General features: G+C 51.3%; 1 protein-coding gene across 1 annotated transcript in view; it reads left to right on the forward strand.

Annotated features, from left to right (window-relative positions):
• FLI1 (Fli-1 proto-oncogene, ETS transcription factor) overlaps positions 1-24,037 on the forward strand; it is a 115,760-nt gene that overhangs the window by 54,502 nt on the left and 37,221 nt on the right. Inside the window, exons 2-4 of the mRNA XM_003795894.3 lie at positions 7,210-7,421; positions 16,729-16,883; positions 21,663-21,866. Coding sequence (XP_003795942.1) covers positions 7,210-7,421; positions 16,729-16,883; positions 21,663-21,866 — 571 coding nt within the window. The remainder of the gene's footprint in view (positions 1-7,209; positions 7,422-16,728; positions 16,884-21,662; positions 21,867-24,037) is intronic.

Consider the following 24,037-nt stretch of genomic DNA (forward strand, 5'->3'; position numbering starts at 1 on the left):
GAGCATGAGGATGAGCAGAGGGCCAGGGTCTCCCGTCCATGCTGGTGTCTGGGAGCATGAGGATGAGCAGAGGGCCAGGGTCTCCCGTCCGTGCTGGTGAGTGGGAGCCTGAGCATGAGGTTGAGCAGAGGGCCAGGGTCTCCCGTCTGTGCTGGTGTCTGGGAGCATGAAGATGAGCAGAGGGCCAGGGTCTCCCATCCGTGCTGGTGTGTGGGAGCCTGAGCATGAGGTTGAGCAGAGGGCCAGGGTCTCCCGTCCGCGCTGGTGTCTGGGAGCCTGAGCATGAGGATGAGCTGAGGGCCAGGGTCTCCCATCCACGCTGGTGTCTGGGAGCCTGAGCATGAGGATGAGCAGAGGGCCAGGGTCTCCCGTCCACGCTGGTGTCTGGGATTTTCCTCTTTAACTCAGAGCTGTGAGCCCTGTTTGCTTGCCCTGCCCAGGGGACAGTGACAGTAACGTCATTCCTATATTCCTGAATGAGAAGAGCTCACCTTCTCTCACCCTCTGGAGGCTTTGCCATCTCTGCTGTAGCAAAGTGATTTGGAGGTGCCATTGCCGGCCCATCATGAGTACCAGCCGGGCCACCGTGTAACCGTGCTCTGACCACACCCCGCCACCCGATAGTGTACATGGAAAGTGGTATTAGGCTAATCTAAGGAAAAAAACAAATGCTGGAAGATACATCTGTGAGTATAAAACAAGGGAAAAATACATATATGCACATATGTGTAACATATACCAAGGTAAATGCAGTTTTTTTCATAAGTAAATTCACAGACATACAAAGGGCATTCTTCATATACTTACAGTGTGCGTGACGTGTGCCCAGCACATGACATGAGCATGTGGTGTGTAGGTGCTGGCCACCTGCTGTTGTCATCACCGTGGCAACATGTGCCTCCTCTCCTGGTCGGCAGGGCTATTGCAGTGTCCGTGCCACCCAGAGGCCAGGGAGATGGAGAGGGCTGAGCCCACCGTAGAACAACACCCACGGTCAAAAGAGAGAGAATGGAAATTCAGATTAGTGAAATGGGCTTTGTTCTTCAGAAGCCCATGGGAGTTGCCTTTCAGAATCTAACTATTATCACCAAACCCTCTAACTCTGAACCTTAAGCAACTGATCTTTTAAACAACCGACAAGAGGGGAGAGGGAGTTGCCTCTCTGACTTTATCTGAACCCCCTCCCTCCCCATCTCCATCCCACTGGTTCCCATGCTATTTCTCAGCATTAGGCTTCATTTATGTTTTTAAAAAATGTTTAAGTATTTACTATGTCCCCCAAATTTGGGGTACTTCATTTATATCAACCTCATTTTGTCTTTATTCAAAATGTCTCAGGTTAGATACTTACTACTCCATTCTACAAATAAGTAAATGACATTCACAAGTATACAAATAAATGGTGCTAGTTACCTGGTGAGCAACTGATGGAGCTTGGATCCGAACTCAAGTCTCTCTGGCTCCAATGATTGTGTTCTAAATTATAATAAATACAAGACTCCCCTTCAAAGAGATCGTATCTAGTTGGATAGACAGAAAATTCACAAGAAGAAAGGAGTGAATAGTAGTGGCCATGAGCTTGGGTAGATTTGAATCCCAGGTCATACTCATTTACTGCATGGCTGAGAATTTTCACTTTTTTGAATAACCATTTTCTCCCATGGGGGAAAAAATGATAACAAGTACATCCCTCACAGAATTGCCTGGAAGATTGCATTAGATTACTTAGGTAAATGGTGTTTTACATTTAATAAGTACTTTGCTAATTGTCCACTAATTTTATCTCTCTGTTTTCTGGAATGATAACACCTGCTGTATTATAAGTGTTGTGTAAAGACACCTCCCTTCATTGGGGGAGCAGGGGAGCCCCATCAGGCAGGTGCATCACCCAGGGTACAGCTCTCCTGGTACTCAGGCCAGCAGGGCGGTTCTGGGGAGAAAGCATTTCCACGTGCAAATGTGAGTCTTCTGCTTTAGCTCAGAGCTCAGACTGCTGCCCAAGCTGGGCCCTTGCTGCGCTATCTGCTAAAGGGGCACCGTGAGCACTACTGTCCTGGAAAACTTCCCTGCTCAAGTCCTCTGCATCCAGGACTCAGCAGCTGAGGAACCGGGGCATCCCAACCTTCAGATCTAGTCTTTCCAGGATCCTGCAAAGCAAAGTGCTTCTCAGAACCCAATTACGAAGCCAGTTCAGAGCTTCCTTTCATAGAGATAATTGTGAGTCAAGAAGGGACCCCAAAGCTGAGCACCACACAGGGCTGGGAGCCCACCCTCCTGTCTGTCTCACTTTGAGGTTGGTTTTATATAACATGGTTTTATTATTATTATTCTTAGTCCTTCAATACCTAGTTTGTTCGGGGTTTTTATCAAGAATAGTGTTAAATTTTATCAAATCATTTTTCTGCATCTCTTGAAATGATCATATAGTCTTTGTTTTTGCTTCTCTTTGGTGGTAAATGACATTTATATTAAACCATATTTGCTCCCTCGGATGACACCACTTGAATGTGGCAAATTATCTTTTAGATGTGCTATTGAGTTCTGTTTACTAGGATTTTGTTGAAGATTTTTCTATCTGCGCTCGTAAAGGATATGGTTCTGTAGTTGTGTATGTAACGTGGTCTTTAGCCAGGTGGACTGCACGAGTCTTTTAGAGAATGACTTCTCTTCCCTTGAATGAAAGCATCAGTGTCCCCAGTCAGCAGGAGCAGCTAAGTCACCAGAGACAGGGGACCATCTGAGACTCCCTGGGGAACTCACTTTTGTGTCCTTTCCGCACCAAGTCTGTCATTCCAAAGTTAAATACTAACAATTCATCAGTGGAAAGTTCTTAAACACTGGCAATGTGCACATTGCTGTCAAGAGTTCTAAGCTGAAGCTTTAAAAATTTTAAGAGTTTAAGTAAAGAGCTCTGTAACATACAAAGTAGCAACAGCTCCCTTGTGTGACAAGCTCAAGTGTGTGACCAACATGTTCGCCAGCTCTGGGGCTTCCCCTGTGGACAGCAGCACCTCAGTGCCGGCACCCACATCACCTTTCCCACCCCATCGTGACCTCTGCAAGTCCCCAGTGGGGACACGATGGTCAGTTGCCATCACCCAGGCTCATACCACTTGTCTGTGTCTCTGGCCTTGCTCCTTTCGCCCTCATCAATGCCCACTGTCCCCAAGTAGTTTAGAGAAGGCCCCCAGCTGTCACTGCCATTATAAAAATGGCAGTGTGCTTGCCAAGGGCTGGGCCTAGGGGTGCTCCCAAAGCTCTCAGCCCTGAGTGGCAAATGGGGTGCTATTTCCTTGCAGAACCAGTAGGAGCGTTTTCCTCTCCAGCTTTTCCACTGGGGTCCCAAATCTCCTGTGTTTTATTCCTGCTTAGTGGGCCTCCCTTCCCTTCCCCAGCCCATACTGGGCTTTCAAATTCAGTCCAGTGGGCCAGACAGGAAACCTCCTTCTTCACCTTCTATCTCTTCCTAAGCCACCAATTCTTTTCTCCAAAAAAACCCTCTTTGTCTACCAATGATTACAAAGAGGAGGTGTGCACACACATACCCAAGCCAAGTGCTCACTAGGCTTTTAAAAGCTCCATGAGTTGGAGGGCATTGCCAGGGAAGCCTGGGCCAAGTGGGGAAGGTCTCACACAATGGCATCAAAGTCAAAGGCCAAAGAAAGGATACTCACAGCCCCAGCACTGGCAGGATAAAGATACAGAACCACACCTGAGCAGGGCTTGGCAGTTAGGATTGGACAGAGCGGGCAATAAAGGGAAGTGGTGAAACGTAAGGGTGGGCAGGTGGGTAAAGCTGACCTTCGGAAAGCAAGTGGCTGGGAGCAGGTGTGTTGTGGTGGAGCTCTAGGAGCCCTCAGGGGAGTTTGAGCAGGGTGTGGCAGCTAGACAGCAGTATTCACACTTGCATTCAGCCTGGTAGGGGAGTGGGACCTAGCCGGGACTCTGAGCTGTATTCTAAAGGAAACTTTTATTCCAAAATGAGTTCAGACTGGTTCTGTATCCTCCATACCTACAGTCTGTCCCATAATGTATTTTTCCTCACTATGTATCACACATGGAGTCTCTCCGAGGTCTGCCTCAGAGCCCCCAGCTCCATCCTCTCCATTCTGTTGCCATCTCTCCCCTGTGTCTGCTTGTCTGCTAGGACTTGCTCAGCTCACCTTCTATTGTTACTCGGCCCCGCCCTCTTGGGGATCATGATGGTAGAGACCCCGTACCCTTCACCAGAACATTCCTGTGCCCAGTCCTGCGTGCCAGGCCTCTTTGCCTCTACTATTCCATCATCATCTTCCCTACGTACCCAGAAGACAGAGGTGAAAGAAATTATTTTACTGTAAACTCCACAATTCGTGGATAATTAACCAAGAACGTAAGCCACTCTGCCCAGCAGAAGCCAATACCCGGTGCCTTAGACGTAAGCTCTCCTTGTAACAGACTGTGCTAAAGGTTCTTCATTTGTATCACTAAAAGGGCACGTCCAGTCCTAAGTGGTAATCCAGCCTCCGCTAGTAGCGTGAAGCCTGGGGAATTTCATGGTTCAGGGTCAGGCCTCTGAAAGGTACAGTGGCCCACGTTTCAACCTAGAAACTTGTACCAGGTAACAGTCCAAAATTTGCTTTGAATCTGGAATTAGGCTGAGCCCTAACTGAGATGGAAGGCAGATACAATAATAGACAAATAAAAAAAAAAAAACAATAACAGACAAATGGCTCCAAGAAGCACTCCTTCCCTCTGAGCACCACACAGGGGCATGGGGGTTGGGGGTATGAAGAAGGATCCCAGCAGACCCCAGATCCCAGGTCTGAATGGAGGGCTGAGAGCCCTTCGACATCAGGTGGGCATCTCAGTTCTGATGCATTTCAGGGGACACTCACGCCATCCAGAGCCTTCTGCTGCAGAAGCAGACTCGTTGGAGTACGTCTCAACAGCAGGAGTCAGGTGCAGGAGAGCCTTTCTCTCTGAAGTGTGGCTTTTCTCCTGCTGGGGTAGGGAATGGCCTGGGAGGGAGGGTGGCCATTGGCAGGTGGGGCAGGTTGTACTTCTGCAGGTGTATAGAGAGCATTTGTTCTGGAGGAGATAGTCAAGTCAGGAGTGTGAATTACACAACGAAGGTTGGCACATCTCAGATGTTAAGGTGCTGCTGTCTGTCACTGCATTTTCAAGTAAAGGTGATATGTGTACCAGGTGTCCTCAAAGTAAGGCCTGAGGGCCACATGCGGCCCGCCTAGGACATTTATCCAGCCTGCCGGGTGTTTTTGCTGCTGCTGCCTGTCCTGCTTAGCAGCCGATTCGTCCCAGGGCCTGCAGTCCGGCCATCCAACGGTCTGAGGGACAGTGAACTGGGCCCCTGTTTAAAAAGTTTGAGGACCCCTGGTGTGGAGCCTCCAGACCAACACACTGCAAGCTGGGTGCCTCAAGAAACAGAAAATCATTTGCTCACAGTTCTGGAAGCTGGAAGTCCCAGAGCAGGGTGCCAGCAGAACTGAAGCCTGAAGCCTCTCTCCTGGGCTTGCCCATCGCATCTTCTCCCTGTCCCCCTGTGTCTTCGTGTGATCTTCTCCCCTGCTCCCCATGTGTCTGTCTTTCCTCCTATAAGGCCACCAGTCATACAGGGTCAGGGTCCACATCAGCGGCCTCATTTTTCTCACCTCTCTAAAGGCCCCGTCTTCCCGTCTCATTTCAAGGTGCTGGGGGCTGGGTCTTCAGCACAGGAATTTTGGGGAGACTAAAGTCAGCACATGACGTGGATTCAGTATCGCCAGGTGCCAGCCACTGTTTTGAGCATTTCTCATGTATTATTCCTTCCATTCATCATAATTGTGGGTTTTATAATTATAGATTATAGATTAGTACTGTTACATTAATTTTAGCCTAAAGTTGCCTCCTTACCTACATGAAAAGTTGGCCTGAGGGTTCTCCACACCTGGTGAACCGTAAGCAGACTGTAACCGGCTCTTGCACCAATCAGACTTTCAGCCAATCACAGGCAGCCAACTGCTCAAACCACATTCACAAAAGGCAGATGCGGTGCTGTCCCCAATCGGGCCATTTCTGACCTCATTTCCATTTTCCAGATGTCACTTTCCTTTTCCTTTCCATAAACGTCATCCAACCATTTGGCGACTCCAGGTCACTGGGCAGGGATGCTGGTTCTGGGACCTGCCCGGTTGGCAAACTGTTTTCTGCTGAATTAAACTGTTGAATTTAATTTGTCCAGCTTTTCTTTGAAAACGGCCACCTTTTCTGAAAAGCTGCACACTTAACTTGGGGCAATTATGTGACTAAAGTGAAGAGTACACCCCAGTCCCTGACTGTGGGTCCCTGTGATTTAATGCTTATCACCATGCTTTGATTGGTAGAAGATCTCAGGAAAGGACAAGCCTCCCTTTCTTAATCCATGAGCTTCAAACATCAAACCTGAGTCAGGTGATGGAACAGATGAGTGGGGGACACAGCATCCTCCCAGATGGCCCTCCACATACGTACCTGGGATTCCTTCCTCGGCAGACCTGATCATCAAAACCATGACCTGTAAGATTGTCCAGCACACCAGGAAAGCCCCTCGGCAAACTGCTGAGCATTCTTACAAGCCAGACCCCGGCATCAGATCCCCTTAGGGCCACCTGGGAACTCTGTCAAAAAGCTATACCTATTCAGATTTGCCAGCATGGAAACAGAAACAGAAATTGACACAGCCACAGCCCTGGGCCCCGCCCTTTCTTTCTGTGACTTTGAACTGGACATTTAACCTTTTTGGTGGGTCTCGCTGGCCTTGCCTGTAAAGGCTGGATCATGTGTCCCTCCTTTGCTGGACTCTGCCACACAGCTTGTAATAAGATGCATTTCTGCCGGCACCTGAGAGAGCCCATCGCTCGCCCCCCCACATAATATTCCACCTCAGTAGCTGCTTTCTTGGCCCCCCCCTTTTCAGAGATTCCAATCTCTAAACCCAACAAATGAACCCACTTCTAGGGGTCTTCCACCTCCACTCACCTGCCCAAACTCCTTCCCCATGCAAGTAAGCTGTGAAGGACCCATCGAGTTTGCATGAGGGCACACCTGCCACCTGGATTGTGATTGGTCAGCTGGGGGCACAGTTGGGATTTCCAGGCATCCCTGGCGCTACCCTACCAGCTCAAAGTGAGAGTGCCACTTACTTGAGTGAGGAGTGACGCTGGGCTCTCTGTGTCTTCTCTGTCCCTGCAGGAGGCTCTGTCGGTGGTAAGCGACGACCAGTCCCTCTTCGACTCGGCGTACGGAGCGGCCGCCCACCTCCCCAAGGCCGACATGACCGCCTCGGGGAGTCCTGACTATGGACAGACCCACAAAATCAACCCGCTCCCGCCGCAGCAGGAGTGGATCAACCAGCCGGTGAGGGTGAACGTCAAGCGGGAGTATGACCACATGAACGGGTCCAGGTAAGCCTGGGTCTGGTGGGACAGGGATCCCGGAGGCCGGTCGGAGGAGTTGTGCCAAGGGGCATCTGGTGCTGAGGGCCTCCACAGCAGATGACTCCCTAGCCCAGACCAGAACATTTGAGTCAGTCTCTAGACAGTTGAGGCAAGAGAAGGCCGGGGAACTGACGGCTGGAATGGAGTAGGCCAGGAAGCCCACTTGCCTCTCTGGGGCCCATGTCACCTTCAGAGACCAGGTGACAGGGCCCAACACCACAAGCAGACACGTGTGGAACATACTGTGGGTTTTGTGTGGGCCCCTGGCCCTGGTACAGCCCCTCTTAGGGATAAGTCAGCTGTAAGATGCTCTTCCCTGTCCTGCTGGAGATACTTAATCTCTCCGGGTGGGTCTCAGCAGAGCCATGATGGCCAAACCATTCTTGAGTGAAAGTGGAGAAGTGGTGGGAAAGATGGAGACTTCTGAGGACTCCCTGCACGGACAGAAGGCAGGCACCAGGAGAGAGAGCATGAACAAGGTGGGCTCCAGGGTGGGTCAGGTCTTTTCTTATGGAAATGGGGGCCCAAGAGCCCAGGGAGAGGAAGTCACTGAGTGAAGAGCAGGGCCTGGTGGACGGGGAGCCTGCGTTTCTGGTCCGGCCTCCTTTCCTTCCCCTGGGGGAGTCCTTTATATCCCTCAGAGCACCAGCTTCCTTCTTCCTCATCCAAGGTGGAGTAGTCAGTCCCCTCTTCACAGGCCGCCACTGTAGGGTCACCAACATTGCAGGAAAAGGACCCAGAAGAGTGCATGATGGTGACAGTCATCATTACGAGCGAAGATCAGTGTCATTCTCCAAATATCAGGGAATCCACGGGGTCTAGGCACAAGGAGACAGAAACAAAAAGTGAGAGAAGCCCCAGACAGCAGGCTGAGAGTGAGTGCCATTTTTACACAGGCAGAGGCCACCTTAAGCACAGGTGTTAACACCATCACAACTGTGATGCAAGACTAGAAGGTAACAGTCGTGCACAGAGGGTGAGGACAGGACAGTCGGGAAGACAAACTAAAAGTTAGTAAAATGTCCCAGATAAGAAATAGTGATGTTCTGAGCTAAGCTGACAGTAATGAATATGGAGATTTAGAAGGATCAGTACATGAGGGTCCCATTAAAGAGCTGACTAATGGGGCTCAGGGGAACAAATTTTGCTCAGGTGAGAGGAAAGAATCAGGGTGCGTGAAGCCCAGACCTTTGAAAGATGGTGCCGTCAGCCCCCCAGGAAGGTGGGAGAGGGATGCCCTGGAGGGCTGTCAGTGTTCCCCTCGAGGTTCCTTGTGAACAATCAGTAGAACATCCAGAGAAAGTTGTCTACCTGGCTTTGGAGACAGAAGCTTGGATAATGTGTTAGGGCTGGACATAATCTCTAAGGAATCCTAACTGCACAGTGCGTGAAGACACCAAGGGAACCCGCCCAGATGGAGGAGCGAGTAGGGAGGGAGGGCGTGGCTGGCAGGGAAGGCCTGGAGCAGCTGTCGTCTCAGACCTGCCTGTGGGAACTCCCAGCCCAACCACATCTCTATCCGCTGACCAAAACCAGCCACTGGTATCTCAGCCACCTTCCCAGATTCTAGGATTTCAGAAAAGCTCAGAGGTTCTGAGCCATCAGCCATTCAAAGGAGCTTCTCACCAGAGACAATGCTAATGATGCCATAGTTCCTAACAGTTACAGGGCATGAATTATTGAACATTTTTTCATATTATCATTTGTTCCCCACCACTGTCCTGTGATGTAGATACTGGAACTCCATTGTTCCGCAGGAGGGCAAGCTGGCCTTCACAGGGTGAGGGCCTTTGCTAAGGCTCAAAGGAGGTGAGGCGTGGGGCTGGACACAGGCTTCCTGCCCAGGACTGTGTGCCCCTGGGAGGCAGCTTTCCCAGGCCCCCTCTATGTGTGGTGCTTTTGCCTGGTGGTCTCATTTCTGCCAACACTCACCAGGCGAAACACAACGAAATTAATTCCGTTGCTCCCACACTGGCCTGCCAGGAGCTCCTGATGCTTGTTGAAAATCCAAATTCACCTGTTGGAGATTCTCTGATCTGTTGTAGCCTGAATCCTCCCCCACCCCAACCTCCACTGCCTGACCCCCACCCTGGGCCAGCAGCTTCTCTCCTAGGCTTCTCCGGGGCATCCTTCTCTCCCTGATTCCTCTTCTCTTCCTAAAGTTTGTTCTCCAAACAGCAAAGATTCATCCTTCAAATACTTGTTATATTATTCAAAATCCTTTAATGGCTTAGGGCAAAATTCAAAGTCTTTAGCGCCAGCCCTCCAGCTTCCTCTCTAAACCCTCTCTATCCCACCTCCACCTTCCAGCCTCTGGAGATTCCAACTGCTCCTGGGTCCCACCTCAGAGTGTCTTCCCTGGGTCTTCCTTCCGGAACATCCTACTCCATCTGATCCTGAGCATTGCCTTAACTGCACCTGCTGGCTCCTGGCCCTGCCTGGATTATCCTTGGAGTTCTTGTCCCCTCCCCCACAGAAATGTGGGCGGGGCTTTTGTTTACTGAACCATGCTGGCCACATGATAGGTGCTCATTACCTAGTCGTTAAATGAATAACTGAAAGAAGGCACTGCTAAGAACGCTTGTAGGTGAAGCTCTTTATCTGAAGTCACACAGGTGATCAGTGAATAACCAGGATAGAGACCCAGGCCTGCCAGCTTAGCCCTCTCCTGTGTAGCAGGTGCTCCGTGAGGCTGCTCACACTCACTCACCAGCTTCTGGAGAAGTTGTACTCTAGGATACTAATCCCAGGCAGAGGGCACCCCAGGAAAATCAGTTTTCAGAACCCACTTGCCAGCTTGTACTGGCTGTGGTTGCACCAGAAGCTGGCTGTGGAAGGCCATGTGAGCACGTCAGTGAAAGGCAGAGTGGTAACTGGGCTTCAGTTGCACCCAGCAGCAGCCTGTCTGCTTTTGATTTACCTGTCCTGTCCCAGAGCATCAGCAGGAGACACAGCAGGTTCAGAAAGACTGATGTAGGCCAGGCACCATGGCTCACGCCCATAATCCTAGCACATTGGGAGGCTGAGGTGGGTGGATCACTTGAGCTTACGAGTTTGAGACCAGCCTGAGCAAGAGTCAGACCCCCCCATCTCTACTAAAAAATGAAAAACTTAGGCAAGAGGATCGCTTGAGCCCAAAAGTTTGAGGTTGCTGTGAGCTATGATGCCATGGCACTATACTAAGGGCGACAGCTTGAGGCTGTCTCAAAAAAAAAAAAAAAAGAAAGACTGATGTCTTCTCACCCACCCTGGGGGAAACAAGATGATCCAGGGAACTCTCAGAACTAAGCAGGGTGGGCCCAGCCATCGCCAGCACCTCATAAATATTCCCTAAGTGCTCGCATGCAAGCTGGACCAGTTGGCTAGCAGGGAACAAAGAGGTTTAGAAAAATGTCTTTGCTTGGGGCGGCGCCTGTGGTTCAGTGGGTAGGGCACCAGCCACATACACCCAGGCTGGCAGGTTTGAACCTGCCTGGAGCCTGCCAAACAATGACAACTGCAACAAAAAATTAGCCAGTCGTTGTGGCAGGTGCCTGTAGTTCCAGCTACTTGGGAGGCTGAAGCAAGAGAATCACTTATGCCTAAGAGTTTGAGGTTGCTGTGAGGTGTGATGCCATGGCACTCTATCCAGGGTGACAGCCTGAGACTGTCTCAAAAAAAAAGAAAGTCTTTGCTTAAGGTGGAAGGAACCATGTCAGATCCCATTATTTATGCAAAAAATAACGTAATTATATAGACCAGGCCAGGCCATTTGAGTCTCTCAGTCTGAATGCTGTGCTTCTTGTACCTCCTAAGTGTTATTGATGATGGAACTTTATTAGGTGTATACAATTTAATCATTTGCAAAGGGATAATTCACCATAACAAAAGGTAGGTGAAGTCCCTGCCTAACTTTAGACAAGAAAAACAAGGCAGCATGTCCAGTTTGGGACGCTGGGCCGTGCCGTTCAGTGCAATAGCCGCTAGCCATAGTGGCCACTGAGCACTTGAAAGGTGGTCAGACCAAAGTTGAGGTGTACTCAAGGTAAACGAAGACTGGATTTGGAAGACTTAATGTGGTGAAAAATGTAAAAAAATCTCATTGATTGTGCTGAAATGATAATCTTTGGGCTATATCGAGGTAATATAGTAATATATTTGAAAATATTAAAATCCATTTCATCCAGTTTTTTTATTTAAAAAAATGCAGTTGTTCAAAATTTATTTATATGTTTATTATTTTGTTTTATCTTTTTGAGACAAAGTCTCAATCTGTCACCCTGGGTATAGTGCCATGGCGTCATAACTCACTGCAACCTCAAACTCCTGGGCTCTTGCCTCAGCCTCCCAAGTAGCTGGGACTACAGGTCCCCACCACATCTGGCTAGTTTCTCTATATTTAGTAGAGATAGGGTCTCGCTTTTGCTCAGGCTGGTCTCAAACTCCTGAGCTCAGGCAATCATCCCTCCTGCCTCAGCCTCCCAGAGTGCTTGGATTACAGGCTTGAGCCACCGCACCCAGCCAGAAAATTTGAAATTATTTATGTGGTCGCATGCATGGAATTATTTATGTGGCCAACATACTACTTCTTTTGGACAGTGCTGGGCCAGAATGTTTTGCAATTCACAGGGCATTCCTTCCGAGTTCTTTGATAACAGGTTTCTGAATTACTTCTTCACACTCACTAGGGACCCCAGAGGTATTTGAGTCTCTGCTGGGAAGGAGGTGTTTGGTGTGCCTGAAGCAGCAATGCTTTTCATCCCAGCAGCAAGCAGCCTGGCCCAGGGGCAAAGGGTCAAACCCAGAGAGTGTGGTCTGGGGAGCTCAGAGACGTCTGTGTGCCCATGTTTGGGGAGGTCTGCGCGGTCTTTCTTCATGTCTTCCCGTTGCGGTTGGCTCTATTAGGCTGGCTTGCCTTGAAACAGCATGGCCCATAGGTTCCATCTTGGATGTGGACTTCAGCTACTTGATCCAAGCTGTGGTCTGCAAATAACTCTCAGCTGCATCCTGTCTCAGCCACAGGGATTGGGGAAAACATCCCGTGAAGGAAAGAATATCAACTTATGAGCAGAAACAGGGCTTGCCTTGTGTGCCTGGCGTTGAGGACCTGAGTCCCGCGCTATGCTGTCCCGATGCTCCCTGGACTGGTCCACAGGATCCAGAAGCACTGCACACCCAGAGACTCACATGGAAAGAGCAGTCCCACAAGCCCTGTCTCCTGTGACTCCCTAACGCAAAGCACCTTCCTAAATTCCCACGTTCTGACCCCTGCAGGGTCAGACATGCCCCCACATGACCTGGACATTCTCAGGATTTTGCAAAAGCCCTCGGCATTACTATGTGCAGAGATGAAAACAGCTGGTGGGTCAGGGGCCAGGTTTTTTTTTTTTTGGGGGGGGGACTTTTTTCTTCTTTTCTTGAAATTTACTTTTAAATTATTCCATCTCCTTTTCAAATGCAAAAGTCACATGTCTGCATGAATCCTACAGAAATCCTAAAGGTGACACAGACTGCTTGCCTTTTGTACAAAGTGTAAGCTACATGGAAGGCACACGGGATAGGTCCTAACGAGACTAACCGTGTGGACGTGGTGCACCTGACAGTGCGCTTGGGCTGCCCATGTGTGCATCTGACGATGGAGCCAGAGTTCAGTCACTGAGTTGAACAAGAACGTGCAGAAGACGTTTGTAGAGTCTGAAGGCATGATCTTCAGGAGAAGGCTTTGAAATCTTCTTTCATCCAAACACCTAAGATTTTGCACCTTGTTTTAATTGCCTAACATATTGCAAGGCACTTTTGGAAGTTTTTTTTTTTAAGCAATGTTTACTGAACACACAGAAGCAGAACCTGAAGAGCAAAGAGTCTGTGTCCCGTGGTGACAGTGAAGGACACGGGTCCTCCACCCTTGGTAGCTTTGCTGTGGCCTCCTGGTGGTGGCTTTCTATTGTCCTTGCCTGAGATCTCCATCCCAGAGCTGTGCTGAGGGATGCCCTCAAAGTGCCACCTTCACCCTGCTCCACAGTGTAGCCACAGGCCCTCCTGTCACCTGCTCCTTCCCTGTCCCAGTGCCATCAGCTGCCTATCAGCACCAGCCCCATGCTAGCTGTAAGTGCCAGTCTCGATACAAATTAGCAGCAGTGCGGGGAAACTGGCAGAACCTCGTCTGGATCCCGCCTTCCCTCCTGTTTGCATCCAGCCCTCTTCACAGGCGCCAGCTGCCTCATTGAAGAGCAGCCTTTATGCTGCTTCACCTGTACCCACCCTCGGCAGTAGCTGCGAGCCCTGTGGCCAAGGCTCGGTGCCCTAGAGCTGGGAGGATGGAGGGAAGTCTGGCAGGCGAGGGATGGCTTTCCTTCTTTCTCTCCCTGAGTCGCAGAAGGAAGGCCGGCAGGCAAGTACAGTGGTCCAGGGTGGGGGCCAACGCACCATGCCAGGACACCCCTCTGCAAACCCTAGTGCAGAGGCCTGTGACTGAGGACAGAGGGAAATGCCCAGCCAGGTGGGCAGCCAGACAGACCACCTGCCCAGCTGGAGAGCAGGTGTGCACAGGGCTGGGGGAGGGAAGCAGAGCTAGATGAACTGCTGTGGGCAGCAATGAGGAAGCTGCAGGCCGCTCAGTGCCCACTGTCCTCTGCCCGCCTCCCTCAGTGCCAATGTGCCTGAGGCACTTTCAGCTCCTCTCTGTACCAGCTCATGCATCAGGCAGCTTTTGTGAAATGTTCCATCTTTTCAAATTTATGTTTCTCCACTCCTGGCACAAGGGACCAGCCCTGCCACCTGTCTGTGCCTACCATACATGGCCACAAACCGTACAGGGTCACTTAATTTCAGTGCCTGCTGAGGTGCTAACCTCCCTGCACGGCAAGAGGTCAGTTTTTAATTCAGAAATCCCCAGAGCCCCAGCCGATGGGGAAAAGAATCTTTCAAAAATCCCCCCACCCACCGTGTTCGTAAAGGGGAGAGGCCTGTGGAGCCAGGGCCTCCTCCCTGCCGTCCCCTGCCCACCGACATCACCCTTCCTGAGAGACCTCTGGCCCCTGCCCACGCCTTCTGGCACTGGACGTCCTCCAGCAGCCGCCCAGCCAGTGCAAACCTTGCTGTCTTGGGCACGGGCCAGCCTAATCCTTGAGACTTCTGTGGTGCTCCGGCTGTTTCACAACTGAGAAGGGTGCTGGGAAAGGCCGCCAGACTGCGGTGGGCATGTGTGCGCTGGAATGTGCGTGGCATGCCTGCGTGTGTCGCAGCACATGTGCACGTGTGCACGCGTGTTCCGTGTGCTGGAGTGTGTGCACACGGGTGCAGGCGCGTAGTCAGTACAGGGTGGGTGTGGGGACCCGGCGCTCCGGCCAGAGCCCAGCCCAGACGCCAGCTCCGGGGCTGACTGGGACCTTCATCGCAGGCCAAGTCCTTCACAGCAGAAGCCAAAGGGCCAAGCGCTGGTGAAAAGCCCCGATGTGCTACTGCCTCCCCTCTGACTGCCATGGGGACATTAAACCTTCAACAATCTGGGACTCTGACGGCTGGTTCTTGGTTCTCTGCCTGGAAAAACAGTAGGCGAATAGTAAAACCTTAAATTCTAACATGTGTAAGTTATACATCTTATTTTCATTTCAGCCCATGTTCCCTTCTGTAAGACATCAGGAAAAAATTACCGTCTGACTCTAATATCTCAGTGGAGCATTTATCTCCCAGCTATGATAAGTGATCTTCAATATTTTTTTCCTTTCAGATTAAGAAACAAATTCATTTAATTTTCTTTATTGAATGTGCTCAGGCTCCCCGCCCTGCCTGAGTCTCCGGAAGCCCGAGGCTGCTGTCCCTTCTCCTGGGTTAGTGACACTCCCTTTGCTTGTGGGGATGGGCGGGGCCCTCTCTGGCAGAGCCCTGCTCCTCAAGGCCTTGCGTGGTCTGGTCCTGCCCACAGCAGGGGATGGAGGGCAGCAGTCAGGCCCTCGGAACATCCGGAGAGGCTATGCGGCCGGAGTTGGAAGGCTGTGATCTGAACCTTATCTGAACTCCTGGGCCTTAAGGCCTGGTTTGGAGCTCTGGAGAGAACTGGCTGTCTCCCCGGCAGCCAGACGATGCTTCCTGCTCGGCTTAACCACAGCTGCGGCCTCTCCTTGGCCTTCCCAGTGTCTCCCTTTGGTCCGGTTGCTGCCAGAGTGGCTGAGCAGTAGCTGGGCAGGGTGGGACAGCACCTCCCCTGAGCATGCTGGAGGTGCACCACTGGGTGAGGGTATGTGCACTGTGATGCCGGCCTGCTCCTAGGCACCCAGTGGCCGCAGGCAGGGTGTCTGTCAGCCCAGCTCTCCGATGGCCGCTCACTCACCAATGCTGCAAAATCCCAGGGGCCACTGGGCTGCGTAGTTCGGGGCTACGTTGGGTGATTTGCTTTCTCCCTGTGCATTCCCATATCCCCACCCCCACCCCCACCATGAGCTTTCGGGCCAGGGCTGCAGAATGCCACAGGAGCCACAGCCTCACAACCAGGCTAAAGTTCCTGGATTCTATTCCTCCTTCATGCACCACCCAGCTCCTTTGCATGTGAGCTTTGACAGTGAAACTTAACACCGAAGAGCCGAGTCCTGCTTCCACCTGTACTAGCCTTGTGACCCTAGTCCAGCCAGCCCATCTCTCTGTTTCCTTATCCAAAAAAAGATGTAACCCTTGCCACGCCTATCCTGGAATGTCACTGGGAAATGTAACAGTGCCTGAGAAACGCATTAAAATGATATATAAGCAGTAGAAATAACTCACTGGGGAAGAATCTGCTGCTCACCCCCCATAAGGCACTAGGGAGGGTGCCGAATTAAACAAAGTGATGACCCATCACAAGGAACCATAAGCCAGCAGGGGAGAGTGCATACCAAGCCAAGGTTCACAGAGGGTGTCAAGCCCCATAACCAGTGTGGACACAAAGTGCTGGGGGACAGTGGGGAAGGTGTGTCCAGGAGCAAGGACCGAGTTGCCTGGGCAATGAGGCGAAAAATGTAAGCTGCAGTCGGCCTGAGAGGGCTCCAGGGCCACATGAAGAAGTTCAGACTCTGGTCTGAGGGCCCTGTGGAGCAGCAGACATTTCTACGTAGCATAATGACAGGATGGGGCTGGGATTTGAGAGAACGCTGGTGGCAGTGTGGAGGAGAGAAAAAGAGCAGCAGCACCCCACTGTCACCATCATGACGCCAAGGGGGCTGAGAGACCCCTCTGGGTCGTCCTCAGGGTGAGTGGCCGGACCTCTGGGGCTAGAGTGAGCTGCCATGTCCGTAACTCCTCCGGGTGTGTCCTTCTATTCCAGGGAGTCTCCAGTGGACTGCAGCGTCAGCAAGTGCAGCAAGCTCATTGGCGGGGGCGAGGCCAACCCCATGAACTACAACAGCTACATGGACGAGAAGAACGGTCCCCCTCCCCCCAACATGACCACCAACGAGCGAAGGGTCATCGTCCCCGCAGGTACTTTGGGAACCAGGCTCCTGCCGGTATGAACATCCCCACTTTCTGGGGGTCCCCAGTTGCAGGGTAGGCCTACCCCAGGGGATATCTCAGCTCTCTCCTATCATCCTCCCAGAAATGCAGCTCAGAAAAGCTGCGTCGCACCTTCGTCCCTCGCTGCCCCCCAAGACAGCATCCCAAATGTCACCAGGACCCTACCACACATATTCTGGAGTCCCCCGCCCCTTCAAACAGACCACACCCTTGGTGGCCTGGTACCCAAGAACAGAGCCCGCACTGAGGGCAGAGGCAAGGCTGCTCCAATCCAAAAGGAGCCTGGCGCTCCCAGACACGGCATCCCGGCCCGTGAGGAGGAGGGTAGTGGCAGGGGCTGCTCCTCCCTTCAGGCATGTACTTCCTGGCATCTGCTGGGTTCCACCTTTCCAAAACCAGAGCCAGCTCTTTCAGTTTTAAAATAGAAATAACTATATTTAACAAACGGAGCGCCTTGACATGTGTGCACAAGTTATGTCATTAGGTAAAAATAGCTTCTTTTTCCTAGGTATTGGTGCTGTGGGTTACAGAAAATAAAATCATTGTTCAATCCCCCAGTCCATTGGCCAGACTTTGCCTCAGCACCAGTAAGCTCAGGAGAACTGGGGCCAGGTAGAAGGAACAAAGGGAATTACAGGGCAGGCAGTAAAACTGACCTTCCCGAAGTAACTTTACCAAAGAGGCAAAACTCCTATTGGTAAACGTGTGAATGCAGTCAGGTGTGAAGGTGAGAGCTTAGACTTTTTTCAGAGGGAGTCCTAAGGAATCTGTGTGTGGAATATGGGCAGGATTTGGTACCGACCCCCTTGGCAGGCCCTCTGTGTGTGTTCCATGGGGGGCAGCGTCTCATCCTGCCTGGGGTTCGGCCACCCCCACATATTCCAGGCCTGCTTCAAGAAGCTATGAGAAAGTGTGAGACAGGAGAGAGGAGGGGCTGATAGGAATTTCTCTGCCCCCTACAGGACTCAAAACCAACTCATAAAGCAATTCTAAGATCCTTCTTTCACAAGCGTAAGCATATAATCCACAGAAAGGAAGAGGAAGCGTAGCTCGATTCACCAAGCGTTTTTCAGGTGCCCAGCACCATGTAAACTGCTATGTCTCTGAGTCACTTACAGCATTTCATGTTTGACCTCCCCCCTCCCTCAGGGGATCAGCTAGCCATCACCAGCCTTGGGGGGAGGGGGGGTTTCCCTCCTCCCTCAAAGACGGCAGCCCAGGAAACCATGTTAGAACTGACAGAGTAGAACCTCTTTACCCTCCCCCAGGCAAAGCCCGGCAGCCCTGAGTCTTTGCTCAGATAGCATCAAACTCCCAGCTACCAGCATGGGCAGGAGATCTTCTGGGACTGAAGTGTTAGGGGATCAGAGAATGGCTCTGTCGGCCCCATCTCATTTAACTGGTCATTTTGGGGAGGGGATGTGGAAATAAGTCATAAGGGTCCAGATTGCTGAGTTGACCCTACAACCCTCAGCCAGGGTTTGGAATGCTTTCAAAAGGAATAATAGCAAAACAGCCTTCAGTGGGCCAAGTTCACTACCGCACTAGTCATGAAAATAGCATAAATTAATACCAAACAATTTCCAAAGTACTGTGTTCAGTGAGTGCATGAGCTATGGATTTGCAGCATTATTTTACCTCTGGCTAATCTTTCAGATCCTCAGACATTGTGGCTTCCTCCAGGTCAGCCTTCTGGACATGAGAGAAAGTCTCATTTGGGCAAGTCCACAAATCAGGGCAATGAAATATTAGTGGAATAACCGGCTGAATTTATGATGGGATTTTAAGCCAAGTATAAACATGGGCCCTACTTAATCAGCAGCTCTGTGTGCAGATGGTGAGAAACTAAGACTGAATCATCTAGGAAATGCATTGCAAGAGTTAGCGTGATCCAGACGGGAAGATTTATAATTCATTGTTCTGCAAAGGGAGGGAAATGATATTGTTCTGGGCCTAAAGCAGGGGAGGAAATATTAAAATAAAAAAAAATATGATGTTAGGTTGAATTTGAGGCCTTGGATACTAACAGTGAGGAATTTGGAGAAGCAAAGGATGAAATTATATGTATGTAATCCAACTCCCCCCAGGACATGTTTCTTTAGAATTCTGAAAAGGTGCAAAATTATCTCCATTTGCCAATGATCCATGCCTAATTGCTTCTGGAGAGTTAAAGAGTATGGTGAAGTGAGGAATTTATCTGAGACAGAGACAAATACGTATTTGTACAGCGATCCCTTAGAGGCGCTCTGCTTTTGGCATTAAAACAGAGCGACTCACAGGTGAGGCGAGGCAGGTGGGAAGAGGAGCGGGAACTCCTGGGGGGACCTACCACTTCACCCAAGAAGTCCCATGAAGACACAAGTCGCAACCCCAACTCAGACGCTTACCAGCCACGTAACTTTGGGCGGGTGACTTAGCTTTTCTAGACACCACTTTCCATCTGTACAATGAGGATATTGCAAGATTTCCTTGAGAAATAATCACAGAGCATGCAGGTCAGCAGGTACCTAGTGAGCAGCCACCATCTGTGCCATCACGAGGTCTTGGGTTGTCGGTATGATATTCAGTGGTGGTCTGTGCCCTGTGACCCCAAACTCTCCTCTTCCAACCCCTCCTTTTTGCCAGCTCCTCCAACAGCCACTCTGATACACAGGCTGGTGCCAAGTGCTTTAAGAGCAGACTCAGCCCCTGCCACCCAGATTCTCACACATAAAGACCAAGGCAAGGTGGAGAAGCCAGGCCAGTCGAGGGCGGTCAGCAGAAGATCAGAAGTCAAAACGCTGGGGGATTTGCCTCTGGCCGCCCAGCCGCAGGGTGTGAGCAGACAGCAGGGCTTGCCTCTGCCCCAGTCTGCTCCTCACCATTCAGTCCTGGTACCCATGATTGCCAAGAGCCTTCACAGATGCTACAGAATGAGAGGGCAAGTTGGCTGAGGAGTAGCACAAATACTCCTGCCAAATAGATGCGCTGAATAAAACAGGCCATTTAGAAGCTAGGGGTTGACAGCAGACTGACAATGAAAAGCCAAGTGTCTCCTCCTCCAGGAGGCCTTCCCTGAGTCTCTGAACTCACACTGTTCCCTTCCACCCACGAGTCCTTGAATTAGCACCACAAAACCCATCGCCTAGCCGAATGGTTTCCTACCTGAATGTCTCAGATAGTAAAGCCATGTGGTTGCCCTTCCATCACAAGCATGGTTAAGGGGCTTATTGGGCCCATTGACAACTGGTCGCCAGTGAAGAAATGGGTTCCAGACTGCTAAGCACTAAGATCCAAGGTTCGCCCTCGGTGGACCTGCTGTGACTCAGCACCTGCAGTTCTGACCTCACACACACAGCGCTGGCTGAGAAGAAGTCGTGAGGTCCTCAGGAGGAGACAGCCTCCATTCTTACATGATGGACATTCCCTCAGAGACTGGACGCTCTTTCTCTAACACAACTTCTCAGCTTTGGATATTTTAAAAAAAGTTTTGGGGGTGATTCGGTAAAAATTTCAACACAGCTGTTCTTTAAAGGAGAAAATTCAGATAAAGATGAACACCACTGGGTCAGACTACCACTACTGGGTCTTCCAGCTGCACAGCTGGAATTACAGTAAAAGTCCCTGGACTCATGCAGTGGGACCTCCATAGCTGGCCACCTCCCTGTGCTGGCCACCTCCCTGCACTGACCACCTCCCTGCACTGACCACCTCCTTCAGTCGACCAGATTTTCTTAGACCAGACAGGCACCCATGTCCATTTCAGCACAGCAGGCCCTGGTCCTTATGTTGACCCCCATATGCTGACCAGTTTGTTAGAGTCCCTTGGGTGGTCAACTCTCAGAGGTTCTAGTGCAGACGTCCTCAAACTACGGCCCGCGGGCCACATGCAGCCCGCCTAGGACATTTATCCGGCCCGCCGGGTGTTTTTGCCACCGCTGCCTGTCCTGCTTAGCAGCTGACTCGTCCCAGGGCCCATAGTCTGGCCCTCCGACAGTCTGAGGGACAGTGAACTGGCCCCCTGTTTAAAAAGTCTGAGGACCCCTGTTCTAGTGTAGCTTTCTGAGAGATCCACATTCTTTCATAAAATCATTAATATGCTTAAAATACAGATGGTTCCCCTTCCAGAAATATTGGTCTCTGGCTCTGTAAAATTGTGTCTATTTTCTTTTCATTTCTTTCTTTTTCTTTTTTTTTGAGACAGAGTCTCACCGTGTTGCCCTGGGTAGAGTGCTATGGCATCACAGCTCACCGCAACTCCAACTCTTGGGCTTAAGTGATTCTCTTGCCTCAGCCTCCCAAGTAGCTGGGATTACAGGCTCCTGCTGCAATGCCCGGCTATTTTGGTGGTTGTTGTTGTAACTGTCATTGTTGTTTGGCAGGCCCGGGCTGGATTCAAACCCACAAGCTCTGGTGTATGTGGCTGGCACCCTAGCCACTGAGCTACAAGCACTGAGCCTCTGTTTTCATTTTGATGTTGCCATTGCTCAGGCCAAGGTTTCAGTTGCTCTCCAAACTCTTGAAAGTGCCCCGTCAGGATGTGCAGTGAGGTCCCCAATACCCTCCCTGTAGGACCAGGGAGCCAGAGGTGTGTTCTGGGGGGACCATCTGGAAGGAAGGTGGCTTTCCTACAGAGAGGGAGAGACAGAGATGGAGAGAGAGAAGAGAACGAGGGGAGGGAGAGCGGACGCTGCCCAGGACACTGCCGGGATGCTGAGGGGCCCGCGCCCGCTCCCCTTGCTGACAACACCTCCCTTCTCCCTGCAGATCCCACGCTGTGGACGCAGGAGCACGTGCGGCAGTGGCTGGAGTGGGCCATCAAGGAGTATGGCCTGATAGAGATCGACACGTCCTTTTTCCAGAACATGGACGGCAAAGAACTGTGTAAAATGAACAAGGAGGACTTCCTCCGCGCCACCACCCTCTACAACACAGAAGTGCTGCTGTCACACCTCAGTTACCTCAGGGAGAGTAAGTGCAGCCCAGGCCCCTGGGCGGGGAGCTCTGCTGGCCCTGATGGCTTCCTGGAGCCAACCCAGGGGAAGAGAGTCCATGTACCATTTCCGTTGGGGAGACGCGGCAAGAGCAGCCTGGCTAGGCCTGTGATGTTGCTGAGGTCACCTGGGCCTCTGCTGACCCCCTCCTGACCTGTCAAGGGCAGTACAGCAAGGGATGGAGAGCGATAGGGAGCCACTCCAGAGGGAGTTTTAAGAGGCTAGCTATGTCTTCCCAGGAGAGCCCCTTTCCAGAAACTTCTTCAGCCTATAATTAGATAGAGATGGATGCCCTGGCTGGTGTTTTTCCTAAGCAATGATTTAAAGTTCTTAGGGGAAATTCTGGGTTCATGGCTTTTGGACTTACAAGTTTCAAAAATTTATGTATTAGCTTCCTTTTATCCTTGGGGTACTCTGGCACCCCTGACGCTGCCCCACAGGGCTGCAGTCTGCACCCTCCCTCACTAAACAAGGAGAGCAGCCCACACTACAGGTGTGTTCAGGTTTATTGGAAGCACTCTCCTGCCACGGCCAGGAGAACAGAAAGAGCTTTGGAAAGGAGAGTCTAAGAAGAAAGCAGGCAGTTGTGCAAGGGGCTTATCCAGTAGGAAGTCTTCCAGCACCATGCACCCACCCGCCTGTTAAGAATCTTACTTGCTGGTACGCAGAGCAGAGGAATGGAACAATTTGAGATCCGCTGACAACCTCAGCTCTAACTCTTACCAGGGCAGGTGGTATTTGGATGCTACCCCAAGTGTTAGAGGGCTGTTTGGGCTACCTCAAGTGTTGGTGGCCTGAAAAGACAGCACTAGCACCACAGAGTTGATGCCCCAGGAAGACAGATGTGGGCTCATGGGGCTTTCTAGCAGCCAGCGCTGGGCACAGACAGACAGGGCAGCCTTGGGACACTGTGTTTGCTGTGATGGGCAGAGCTGCTGGGAGTTTTGCAGGTGTTAAGCTTTGGGAAGGTGTCAGATGGTGAGCCCCTTTCAAAACCGAGATCCCTGATAGCACCTCTGGGGCCTGTTTTTTGGACTGTGTTGCCCCTGTTCACTCCCCATGTTCAGGGGGCCTGTGACGCACCATCTCCGTAATTACCGTCTCATTCAGCAACAGTACAAACGTACACTGGCTGGAAAAGTTAAAAATTTTTTTTAAAATGCCTTTGGAAGTTTCCACCAGTGACTCTGGGCTTCCCAGCCCCCTCAGCGCGTCTGGGAAGCAGTGGGTGAGGGTGGGGGACGCCGTAGATGTCATCACCAGAGCCATGACCTCACGTCTGAGTCCTGGCTGCGACATGAGGTCAGCCCCAGAAATGACAGTTTCAAAAAGGGGGACTAGTTTCCACCCAGTTTTGGATAATTAGCATTTTCTAACGATCCGTATTTTTCAGCCTTTAAGTGTTTACAGAATGAAAAAAACCTAAGGCTCTTTGACCAGAGTCCTGCAGTGGGGTAGGCAGGGGTGGGAGCAGGGCAGGCACACAGAGGTGGGAGGGAGGGGCCAGCAGAGCAGAGCAGAGCACAGACCCATTCTGCCTTCCCACTCCTCCCAGAGTCTCTGTGTAGGAGGCTGTGGGACCCCTGGCCCCTTTCTTCATTTGTGGGAGGAGCACAGCCGGATGGTATGCTCAGAATGGGGAGAGGGCCCAGGGCTGTGGCTCCATGGCAGATGGCCTTGTTACTCAAGTGCACGCTGACCCCACGTGGGGATAGGCACTCAGAGCCGTGGGACCCTAGGCCCTGACGAACCCATAAATAGCCCAAGTCCCCGGTAGTACTTCCTGTCACCAGAGAACCTGAGCCACAGGTACCAAAGTGCTCAACTGGCCCAGGGAGTTGGCAGCTGGGAGCTGCTTCAGAGAGGGTGAGGCGGCAAGCAGACATGACAAAGCAGAGATGCACAGTTTGGCGTTTTAGGGGGTACAGCACAGCAAGAAAGAACATGAATTGCTTCTTCCCTTTCAAGGCTATTTATATGATGTCCCAGACGAGGTTTCCAGACAGGGGCTTATTCTGGAGCAAACTTCCAGAGTGGGAAGGGGGTAAAGTCAAGCATGTCTATGGCAGGCCCCTGAGGATATAGGACAGACTTCCAGAAACTGGAGGGTACGTGGCTCACTGAAGTACCAGGCAGCCACAGAGGAGT

Source organism: Otolemur garnettii, unplaced genomic scaffold (assembly GCF_000181295.1).
Source record: "Otolemur garnettii isolate 467f Iridium unplaced genomic scaffold, OtoGar3 scaffold00097, whole genome shotgun sequence".
In the NCBI taxonomy this organism is placed as follows: Eukaryota; Metazoa; Chordata; class Mammalia; order Primates; family Galagidae; genus Otolemur; species Otolemur garnettii.